The sequence below is a fragment of the Salmo trutta genome, unplaced genomic scaffold (assembly GCF_901001165.1).
Source record: "Salmo trutta unplaced genomic scaffold, fSalTru1.1, whole genome shotgun sequence".
NCBI lineage: Eukaryota > Metazoa > Chordata > Actinopteri > Salmoniformes > Salmonidae > Salmo > Salmo trutta.
Genome location: NW_021822740.1, coordinates 88272 through 100517, shown reverse-complemented (window position 1 = coordinate 100517; position 12246 = coordinate 88272). Strand labels below are relative to the sequence as shown.

Genomic DNA, 12246 nt, shown 5'->3' with positions numbered 1-12246 from the left:
TGTTGGGTCATTGTCCTACTGAAAAACAAATGATAGTCCCACTAAGCGCAAACCAGATGGGATGGTGTATCGCTGCAGAATGCTGTGGTAGCCATGCTGGTTAAGTGTGCCTTGAATTCTAAATAAATCGCTGACAGTGTCACCAGCAAAGCACCATCACACCTCCTCCTCCATGCTTCATGGTGGGAACCACACATGCTGAGATTATCTGCTCACCTACACTGCGTCTCACAAAGACACGGGGGTTGGAACCAAAAATCAAAAAAATCTCAGACCAAAGGACACATTTCCACTGGTCTAATGTCCATTGCTCGTGTTTCTTGGCCCAAGCAAGTCTCTTCTTCTTATTGGTGTCCTTTAGTACTGTCTTTGCAGCAATTTGACCATGAAGCCTGATTCATGCAGTCTCCTCTGAACAGTTGATGTTGAGATGTGTTTGTTACTTGAACTCTGTGAAGCATTTATTTGGGCTGCAATTTCTGAGTCTGGTAACTCTAATGAACTTGTTCTCTGCAGCAGAGGGAACTCTGGGTCTTCCTTTCCTGTGGCGGTCCTCATGAGAGCCAGTTTCATCATAGCGCTTGATGGTTTTTGTGACTGCAATTGATGTAATGATGTTTCCAAAATGTAATTGCTCTTTTTTGAGTTGTTATTATTAGTGGATATTGGCCTAAATCTGCCCTGCATGCATTGTTTGTAGTTTTCCTCTGGAGATGTAGGAGAATCTTACAGAACTCTGCATGCAGGGTTTCAATTGGGTGTTTGTCCCATTGGGTGAAATCTTGTTTTGCAAGTGGACTCCACACCTTGCTGCCATAAAGTGCAATTGGTTCAATGACACAATCAATTCGTTTTAGCCACATTTGTATAAGTATATTCATTTGAATTTGTTTTTTAATGGCGTAGAATACCCTGCTTGCTTTCTCTCTCAGTTTATTTAGTGCCTGATTTAGGTTTCCAGTTGAGCTTCTTTTTAAAGCTGAGTAATTGTAGTGTGTGGGTATGTACGACCAGGCCCCTGGTCTGACAGGTCCAGGCTCTGCTGTAGGACATGTGCTGTGGGTGACAGCAGGCACAGGTCATCTGGGTAGAGCAGGCATTTCATCTCTGAATTGCAGAGACTAACACCAGGGGCTGAGGATTCTACTACAATAATAGCCAATACATTATGTACTGTGCCTTCGGAAAGTATTCAGGCCCCTTGACCTTTTCCACAATTTGTTTGGTTACAGCCTTATTCTAAAATTGATTAAATCGTTTTTTTCTCATCAATCTATGCAAAATACCCCATAATGACAAAGCATGAACAGGTTTTTAGAAATTTGAGCAAATGTGTTAAGAAAATATATTCAAATTTACATGAACATTCAGACTGTTTACTCAGTACTTTGTTGAAGCACCTTTGGCAGCGATTACAGCCTCAAGTCTTCTTGGGTATGATGCTACAAGCTTGGCACACCTGTATTCGGGGAGTTTCTCCCATTCTTCTCTACAGATCCTCTCAAGCTCTGTCAGGTTAGATGGGGAGTGTTGTTTCTCATGGTCTGGGAGTCCTTTAGGTGCTTTGGCAAACTCCAAGCGGGCTGTCATGTGCCTTTTACTGAGGAGTGGCTTCCGTCTGGCCACTCTACCATAAAGGCCTGTTGGAGTGCTGCAGAGATGGTTGTCCTTCTGGAACGTTCTCCCATCTCCTTCAGAGGAACTCTGGAGCTCTGTCAGAGTGACCATTGGATTCTTGGTCACCTCCCTGACCATGGCCCTTCTCCCCCTATTGCTCAGTTTGACTGAGCGGCCAGCTCTAGGAAGAGTCTTGGTGGTTCCAAACTTCTTCCATTAAAGAATGATAGAGGCCACTGTGTTCTTGGGGACCTTCAATGCTGCAGACATGTTTTGGTACCCTTCCTCAGATCTGTGCCTCAACACAATCCTATTTCGGAGCTCTATTTACAATTCCTTCAACCTCATGGCTTGGTTTTTGCTCTGACATGCACTGTCAACTGTGGGACCTTATATAGACAGGTGTGTACCTTTCCAAATCATGTCCAATCAATTGTAGAAACATCTCAAGGATGATCAATGCAAACAGGATGCACCTGAGATCAATTTCTCATAGCAAATGGTCTGAATACTTATGCAAATAAGGTATTTCATTTGCACACAAAAAATCGGTTGTGTGCAGATTCATGAGGAAAAAATGTACGTAAACAATTTTAGAATAAGGCTGTAACGTAACAAAATGTGGAAAAAGTCAAGGGGTCTGAATACTTTTTGAATGCATTGATTTAATTATGTAATGTTTTACACCCTACACTGCTTTCAATAACTTTGTAGAACAGTTCTGTATGCCAAACTTATGATTACCCATCTGTAGCCTGTGGGACAGTGACAGCATGATTACCTCTCTGTAGCCTGTGGGACAGTGACAGCATGATTACCTCTCTGTAACCTGTGGGACAGTGACAGCATGATTACCTCTCTGTAGCCTGTGTAACAGTGACAGCATGATTACCTCTCTGTAGCCTGTGGGACAGTGACAGCATGATTACCTCTTTGTAGCCTGTGGAACAGTGACAGCATGATTACCTCTCTGTAGCCTGTGGAACAGTGACAGCATGATTACCTCTCTGTAGCCTGTGGAACAGTGACAGCATGATTACCTCTCTGTAGCCTGTGGGACAGTGACAGCATGATTACCTCTCTGTAGCCTGTGGGACAGTGACAGCATGATTACCTCTCTGTAACCTGTGGAACAGTGACAGCATGATTACCTCTCTGTAGCCTGTGGGACAGTGACAGCATGATTACCTCTCTGTAGCCTGTGGAACAGTGACAGCATGATTACCTCTCTGTAGCCTGTGGGACAGTGACAGCATGATTACCTCTCTGTAGCCTGTGGGACAGTGACAGCATGATTACCCATCTGTAGCCTGTCGAACAGTGACAGCATGATTACCTCTCTGTAGCCTGTGGAACAGTGACAGCATGATTACCTCTCTGTAGCCTGTGGAACGGTGACAGCATGATTACCTCTCTGTAGCCTGTGGAACAGTGACAGCATGATTACCTCTCTGTAGCCTGTGGGACAGTGACAGCATGATTACCTCTCTGTAGCCTGTGGGACGGTGACAGCATGATTACCTCTCTGTAGCCTGTGGGACAGTGACAGCATGATTACCTCTCTGTAACCTGTGGAACAGTGACAGCATGATTACCTCTCTGTAGCCTGTGGGACAGTGACAGCATGATTACCTCTCTGTAACCTGTGGAACAGTGACAGCATGATTACCTCTCTGTAGCCTGTGGAACAGTGACAGCATGATTACCTCTCTGTAGCCTGTGGAACAGTGACAGCATGATTACCTCTCTGTAGCCTGTGGGACAGTGACAGCATGATTACCTCTCTGTAACCTGTGGAACAGTGACAGCATGATTACCTCTCTGTAGCCTGTGGAACAGTGACAGCATGATTACCTCTCTGTAGCCTGTGGGACAGTGACAGCATGATTACCTCTCTGTAGCCTGTGGAACGGTGACAGCATGATTACCTCTCTGTAGCCTGTGGAACAGTGACAGCATGATCACTCTGTAGCCTGTGGAACAGTGACAGCATGATTACCCATCTGTAGCCTGTGGGACAGTGACAGCATGATTACCTCTCTGTAGCCTGTGGGACAGTGACAGCATGATTACCTCTCTGTAGCCTGTGGAACAGTGACAGCATGATTACCTCTCTGTAGCCTGTGGGACAGTGACAGCATGATTACCTCTCTGTAGCCTGTGGGACTCTGTCACCACCGATAAGCCCACTATAATTGAGAATTTCAATAAGCATTTTTCTACGGCTGGCCATGCTTTCCACCTAACTACCCCTACTGCATTCAACAGCACTGCACCCCCCACAGCTACTCGCCCAAGCCTCCCCCATTTCTCCTTCTCCCAAATCCATTCAGCTGATGTTCTGAAAGAGCTGCAAAATCTGGACCCCTACAAATCAGCTGGGCTTGACAATCTGGACCCTTTCTTTCTAAAATTATCTGCCGAAATTATTGCAACCCCTATTACTAGCCTGTTCAACCTCTCTTTCGTGTCGTCTGAGATTCCCATAGATTGGAAAGCAGCTGCTGTCATCCCCCTCTTCAAAGGAGGTGACACTCTTGACCCAAACTGCTACAGACCTATATCCATCCTACCCTTCCTTTCTAAGGTCTTCGAAAGCCAAGTCAACAAACAGATTACCGACTATTTCGAATCCCACCGCACCCTCTCCGCTATGCAATCTGGTTTCAGAGCTGGTCATGGGTGCACCTCAGCCACGCTCAAGGTCCTAAACAACATCGTAACCGCCATCGATAAGAAACAATACTGTGCTGCCGTATTCATTGACCTGGCCAAAGCTTTTGACTCTGTTAATCACCACATCCTCATCGGCAGACTCAGTAGCCTTGGTTTCTCAAACGATTGCGTCACCTGGTTCACCAACTACTTCTCTGACAGAGTTCAGTGTGTCAAATCCGAGGGCCTACTGTCTGGACCTCTGGCAGTCTCTATGGGGGTACCACAGGGTTCAATTCTTGGGCCAACTCTTTTTTCTGTATACATAAATGATGTCGCTCTTGCTGCTGGTGAATCTCTGATCCACCTCTACGCAGACGACACCATTCTGTATACTTCTGGCCCTTCTTTGGACACTGTGTTAACAACCCTCCAGACGAGCTTCAATGCCATTCAACTCTCCTTCCGTGGTCTCCAACTGCTCCTAAACACAAGTAAAACTAAATGCATGCTCTTCAACCGATCGCTGCCTGCACCTGCCCGCCCGTCCAGCATAACTTCTCTGGACGGTTCTAACTTAGAATTTGTGGACAACTACAAATACCTAGGTGTCTGGTTAGACTGTAAACTCTCCTTCCAGACTCACATCAATCATCTCCAATCCAAAGTGAAATCTTTGCAACAAAGCATCCTTCACTCATGCTGCCAAACATACCCTCGTAAAACTGACCATCCTACCAATCCTCGACTTCGGCGATGTCATTAACAAAATAGCCTCCAATACCCTACTCAACAAGCTGGATGCAGTCTATCACAGTGCCATCCGTTTTGTCACCAAAGCCCCATATACAACCCACCACTGCGACCTGTACGCTCTCGTTGGCTGGCCTTCACTTCATAATCGTCGCCAAACACATTGGCTCCAGGTCATCTACAAGACCCTGCTAGGTAAGTCCCCCCTTATCTCCGCTCACTGGTCACCATAGCAGCACCCACCTGTAGCACGCGCTCCAGCAGGTATATCTCTCTGGTCACCCCTAAAGCCAACTCCTCCTTTGGTCGTCTCTCCTTCCAGTTCTCTGCTGCCAATGACTGGAACGAACTACAAAAATCTCTGAAACTGGAAACACTTATCTCCCTCACTAGCTTTAAGCACCAGCTGTCAGAGCAGCTCACAGATCACTGCACCTGTACATAGCCCATCTATAATTTAGCCCAAACTACTACCTTTTCCCCTACTGTATTTATTTATTTTATTTATTTTGCTCCTTTGCACCATCTTATTTATATTTGAACTTTGAACTTTCTTCAAACTACAAATCTACCATTCCAGTGTTTTTCTTGCTATACTTTATTTACTTTGCCACCATGGCATTTTTTTGCCTTTACCTCCCTTATCTCACATCATTTGCTCACATTGTATATAGTCTTATTTTTTTTTCTACTGCATCATTGATTGTATGTTGTTTTACTCCATGTGTAACTCTGTTGTTGTATGTTGTCGAACTGCTTTGCTTTATCTTGGCCAGGTCGCAATTGTAAATGAGAACTTGTTCTCAACTTGCCTACCTGGTTAAATAAAGGTGAAATAAAAAAATAAAAATTAAAAAAATAAAATAACTAAAGAAAATACTGAGAGAAAGAGTCACAGTGACCTTGATCTTGGATATAGTCTATATTTTCTACCCTCTTTTATCCCCTCCTCCTGTAGAATCACCTCCTCCTCCTGTAGAATCCCCTCCTCCTCCTGTAGAATCCCCTCCTCCTCCTGTAGAATCCCCTCCTCCTCCTGTAGAATCTCCTCCTCCTCCTGTAGAATCCCCTCCTCCTCCTGTAGAATCCCCTCCTCCTCCTGTAGAATCCCCTCCTCCTCCTGTAGAATCCCCTCCTCCTCCTGTAGAATCCCCTCCTCCTCCTGTAGAATCCCCTCCTCCTCCTGTAGAATCCCCTCCTCCTCCTGTAGAATCTTCTCCACCTCCTGTAGAATCCCCCCCCTCCTCCTCCTGTAGAATCCCCTCCTCCTCCTCCTGTAGAATCCCCTCCTCCTCCTGTAGAATCCCCCCTCCTCCTCCTGTAGAATCCCCTCCTCCTCCTGTAGAATCCCCTCCTCCTCCTGTAGAATCTCCTCCTCCTCCTGTAGAATCACCTCCTACTCCTGTAGAATCTCCTCCTCCTCCTGTAGAATCCCCTCTACCTCCTGTAGAATCCCCTCCTTCTCCTGTAGAATCCCCTCCTCCTCCTGTAGAATCTCCTCCACCTCCTGTAGAATCTCCTCCACCTCCTGTAGAATCTCCTCCACCTCCTGTAGAATCTCCTCCACCTCCTGTAGAATCACCTCCTCCTCCTGTAGAATCTCCTCCTCCTGTAGAATCCCCTCTACCTCCTGTAGAATCCCCTCCTCCTCCTGTAGAATCCCCTCCTCCTCCTGTAGAATCCCCTCCTCCTCCTGTAGAATCTCCTCCTCCTCCTGTAGAATCTCCTCCTCCTCCTGTAGAATCTCCTCCACCTCCTGTAGAATCTCCTCCACCTCCTGTAGAATCTCCTCCACCTCCTGTAGAATCTCCTCCACCTCCTGTAGAATCCCCCCTCCTCCTCCTGTAGAATCCCCTCCTCCTCCTGTAGAATCACCCCTCCTCCTCCTGTAGAATCTCCTCCACCTCCTGTAGAATCTCCTCCACCTCCTGTAGAATCTCCTCCACCTCCTGTAGAATCTCCTCCACCTCCTGTAGAATCTTCTCCACCTCCTGTAGAATCCCCTCCTCCTCCTGTAGAATCCCCTCCACCTCCTGTAGAATCTCCTCCTCCTCCTGTAGAATCTCCTTATCCTCCTGTAGAATCTCCTCCTCTTGTAGAATATCCTGCTCCAGAGAGAGAGAGAGAGAGAGAGCACGAGAGAGAGAGAAAGCACAAAGTCATTCTACCAAACATCTCACCCTCTTGTGTGTTTGTGATGCTCCAGTTCTCAGTGGAGGTGGAGAGAGAGAGAGGGAGAGAGAGGGAGGGAGGAAAGGGAAGAGAACATGTTATACTGGAGATGCCCATGGTAACACACAGTAGGGTGGAACGAATGAGGGAGAGAGATATTCTGAAAGTATTCAGACCCCTTCACTTTTTCCACATTTTGATATTTTACAGCCTTATTCTAAAATTGATTAAATAAATTACAAAATCCTCATCAATCTACACACAATACCCCATAATGACAAAAACAGAAATACCTTATTTACGTAAGTATTCAGACCCTTTGCTATGAGACTGTAAATTGAGCTCAGGTACATCCTGTTTCCATTGATCATCCATTGATGATCCTTTCTACAACTTGATTGGAGTTCACCTGTGGTAAATTCAATTGATTGGACCTGATTTGGAAAGACACACACCTGTCTATATAAGGTCCCACAGCTGACAGTGAGAGAGAGTGATAGAGAGAGTATTTCTGCACTGAAACCTTTTACATGGTTCCAGCCCTGAATGCTGATTGGCTGACAGCCGTGGTATATCAGACCGTATACCACGGGAATGACAAGACATTTATTTTTACTGCTCTAATTACGTTGGTAACTAGTTTATAATAGCAATAAGGGACCTCCGGGAGTTTGTGATATATTGACAATATACCACGGCTAAGGGCTGTGTCCAGGCACTCTGCGTTGCGTCGTGCATAAGGACAACCCTTAGCCGTGGTATATTGACCACATACCACACCTCCTCGGGCCTTATTGCTTAAGTATACATACACTACATGACCAAAAATATGTGGACACCTGCTCATCGAACATCTCATTCCAAAATCATGGGCATTAATATGGAGTTGGTCCTCCCTTTGCTGCTAGAACAGCCTCCACTCTTCTGGGAAGGCTTTCCACTAGATGTTGGAACATTGCTGCGGGGACTTGCTTCCATTCAGCCACAAGAGCATTAGTGAGGTCGAGCACTGATGTTGGGCGATTAGACCTGGCTCGCTGTCGGCGTTCCAAATCATCCCAAAGGTGTTTGATGGGGTTGAGGTCAGGGCTATTTGCAGGCCAGTCAAGTTCTTCCACTTTGTGCACAGGGGCATTGTCATGCTGAAACAGGAAAGGGCCTTCCCCATTTGGGCATTGTCACGCTGAAACAGGAAAGGGCCTTCCCCATTTGGGCATTGTCATGCTGAAACAGGAAAGGGCCTTCCCCATTTGGGCATTGTCATGCTGAAACAGGAAAGGGCCTTCCCCATTTGGGCATTGTCATGCTGAAACAGGAAAAGGCCTTGTCATGCTGAAACAGGAAAAGGCCTTCCCCATTTGGGCATTGTCATGCTGAAACAGGAAAAGGCCTTCCCCAAGCTGTTGCAACAAAGTTGGAAGCACAGAATCGTCTAGAATGTCATTGCATACTGTTTCATTAAGATTTCCCTTCACTGGAACTAAGGGGGGAGCGTAGCCCGAACCATGAACAACAGCCCCAGACCTCCTCCACCAAACTTTACAGTTGGCATTATGCATTGGGGCAGGTAGCGTTATCCTTGCATCTGCCAAACCCAGATTTGTCCATCGGACTTCCAGATGGTGAAGCGTGATTCATCACTGCAGAGAACGCGTTTCCACTGCTCCAGAGTCCAGTGGTGGCGAGCTTTACACCACTGCAGCCAACGCTTGGCATGGCACATGGTGATCTTAAGCTTGTGTGCGGCTGCTCGGCCATGGAAACCCATTTCATGAAGCTCCCGACGAACAGTTCTTGTGCTGATGTTGCTTCCAGAGGCAGTTTGGAACTTGGTAGTGAGTGTTGCAACCGAGGACAAACAATTTTTATGTACTACGCGCTTCAGCGGCCTACCACTTCGTGGCTGAGCCGTTCTTGCTCCTAGATGTTTTCACAATAACAGCACTTACAGCTGACTGGGGCAGCTCTAGCAGGGCAGAAATTTGACAAACTGACTTGTTGGAAAGGTGGCATCCTATGACGGTGCCACGTTGAAAGTCACTAAGCTGTTCAGTAAAGCCTTTCTACTGACACTCTTTGTCTATGGAGATTGCATGGCTGTGTGCTCGATTTTATACACCTGTCAGCAACGGGTGTGGCTGAAATGATTGAATCCACTAATTTGAAGGGGTGTCCACATACTGCTGTATATATAGTGTGTCTTGCTTGTCATTCTAACTGTTTCCCTTGTAATGCCTTCTATCTTTGTGATTGTATTTCAGCAATGTATTTGTTGGGTTACATAAAGTAACCCTGTCTCTGTACCTGTCTCTCTCTCCTTCTCTAGGTAAATACGTGTACCAGCCGATGACCAACGTGTGTCGCCTCCCCAGCACCCCAGTGCCTGCCACGCCCACAGACCACACCCACACCATGGACCTGACAGTCTCATTGGCCGAACGTTTCCTCATGACCGCCCCCGCCTTCCAAGCCCCGCCCTGCCTGGAGTCGCCCAAGTTCTGCATCATCTCAGACCTCTTTGTGGACGACTACATGGTCAAACGCATCAATGGGAAGATGTGCTATGTTCAGAGACCTCAACCTTCGACCATGCCCAGCCCGCCTCAATCACATGCTCCTCACCCCCGTAACACCCATCCCCACCCCCAACGGACCCTCAGACACCACCCACACCCCCAGGGCACCAAGCCCAGTGCCCTGGGGGACAAGGTCACCACCCCCAAAATAGACCACTGCTCCTCCCCGTCCAGCTCTGAGGATTCTGGGATAAATGCACTGGGCGGCCATTACATGGAGTCATGTGACGAGGGTTCTGAGGAAGAGGAGGAAGACGAGGAGGAAGTGGAAGAGGATGAAGAGTTAAGTAGTGATGGAGAGTCTAGTCCAATAAGTATGTGGACTCAAGATGAGTATTCTCTGCTCTCTCCGTCCAAGTCTATGGTGGAGATTATCGAGAAGATAGAGACAACTGTGTGAGACAACTTGCAGTGTCACGTTGAAACAGCGACCTAGCCGGTTCATCTTAGAGCCACACACACACACACACTAGCCTGTCAACGTTCCTCTAACTACAGTATACTAATCTTACAACGCCAAAACAGTGACCTGTTACCTATGAACTTTGACCTTCCACCCTGTTATAGCATGGTTACCTACCACCTTTCACCCTGTTATAGCATGGTTACCTACGACCTTTCACCCTTTTATAGCATGGTGTACCTACCCCATTCTACTCTACTCTGGAGGGATTTCACTTATCTTTCCAAACCAGTAGTCAGCTGAAAGAGCCCACAAATGAACAAGAGCACAAATGTAGGAATAAGTGAATCTAATCTAGTCCATGACCCAACACACTTAAAGACAGAAGAGCACGATGTGACCAAACAGATTCTACATCATGAGGCTACTACTTTATACACAACAATCCAGGGCCAAACCCAAATGGCACCCTATTCCCTATGTAGTGCACTACTTTAGACCAGGGCCCATAGGGGATAGTGCACTACTTTTGACTATGGCCCATCGGGGATAGTGCACTACTTTTGACCAGGACCCATAGGGGGTAGTGCACTAGTTTAGACCAGTGCCCATAGGGGATTGTGCACTACTTTAGACCAGGACCCATAGGGGATAGTGCACTAGTTTAGACCAGTGCCCATAGGGGATAGTGCACTACTTTAGACTATGGCCCATAGGGGATAGTGCACTAGTTTAGACCAGGACCCATAGGGGATAGTGCACTACTGTGGACCAGTGCCCATAGGGGATAGTGCACTACTTTAGACCAGGGCCATAGGGGATTGTGCACTACTGTGGACCAGGGCCCATAGGGGATAGTGCACTACTTTTGACTATGGCCCATAGGGGATAGTAGGGAATATGTAGAAAAAAGGGTGCCATTTGGCCCACATTCCACGTGTTAAATCACTAGTGTACTAAGAAGTATCTTCACAAGCTTACATCACGAGGAGAGGAGAGGAGAGGAGCGGAGCGGAGAGGAGAGGAGAGGAGCGGAGAGGAGAGGAGAGGAGAGGAGAGGAGAGGAGAGGAGAGGAGAGGAGAGGAGAGGAGAGGAGAGGAGAGGAGGAGAGGAGCGGAGAGGAGAGGAGAGGAGAGGAAGGGGACGTGTGATGATGAATCTGTGACATCATGAGCATATTAACATCTGAAGTCTTTTACAACACTGCACATGTTTACAGGACACGCCCACAAACAACCCAGACAACATGGATGACCTGTTACAGGACTTATCTACAGAGGTGGATGGAGGGTTACAGAGTACAGACACACCCAGGGTCCTGCCAAGGCTTTCTGACAATCATCTGACTACAATCATCCAGCTGAAATGTGAACACAGCCCTGTACATGGAGCTTCGGAGCTTGAGGAGTCACAGCCCAGGACAGGGGTCTCAGTGTATTACACACAATGCAGAGCCGTAGCAGTGGCTCGAGGACATTGTTCTGACCACCACAAAACAACAAGGAGAAGAAGACACGCTGGATGTCTTGTCTGTCTCTAAATGATTGCTCCAATCACATGTTGAGGGTCTTGAACAAAGCACACCTTTCTGATCTATTAACACACAGAAACTATAGACACACACACGCACACACAAACACGCATATACCCACACACACACACGCATACACGCTTTGTGGGTGAATTTCTATTCCTCTCTGATTGAAAGAGAATTGTAACATCAGGGATAAAAAAATATATACGCTTTAAAACATCACTGTAAATACAGATGTAAGATCTTAATTTGATCACCCTGTTGCAGGACAACTTTCCTGCAATGCAGGAAACGTACAACTTGTAGTGTATTTGAGGTTTAAAAAGGCTGCTGAAGTTTGTAATTTCCACTTTGAAATTTCAGACTTGATTTTCCCTTACAAAACATCTATCAACCCCTACAGAAATGTACATTCATTATAATCCACATAATAATTCACATTTCCTGTTGATGCAGGGTTCATTTCATACTGTAGCAAACTGGCTCAAATGAAGATCCTACATCTGTACACGTACAGTCAAATGATCACATATTA

The 12246-nt window shown here is 46.7% G+C and overlaps 1 protein-coding gene across 1 annotated transcript in view; it reads left to right on the top strand.

The window, feature by feature from the left end:
- LOC115184114 (UPF0524 protein C3orf70 homolog A) overlaps positions 1-10581 on the top strand; it is a 28288-nt gene extending 17707 nt beyond the window's left edge. Inside the window, exon 2 of the mRNA XM_029745104.1 lies at positions 9524-10581. Within this exon, the coding sequence (XP_029600964.1) occupies positions 9524-10173 (650 nt within the window). The 3' untranslated portion in view covers positions 10174-10581. The remainder of the gene's footprint in view (positions 1-9523) is intronic.
- Positions 10582-12246: the final 1665 nt, after the last annotated feature.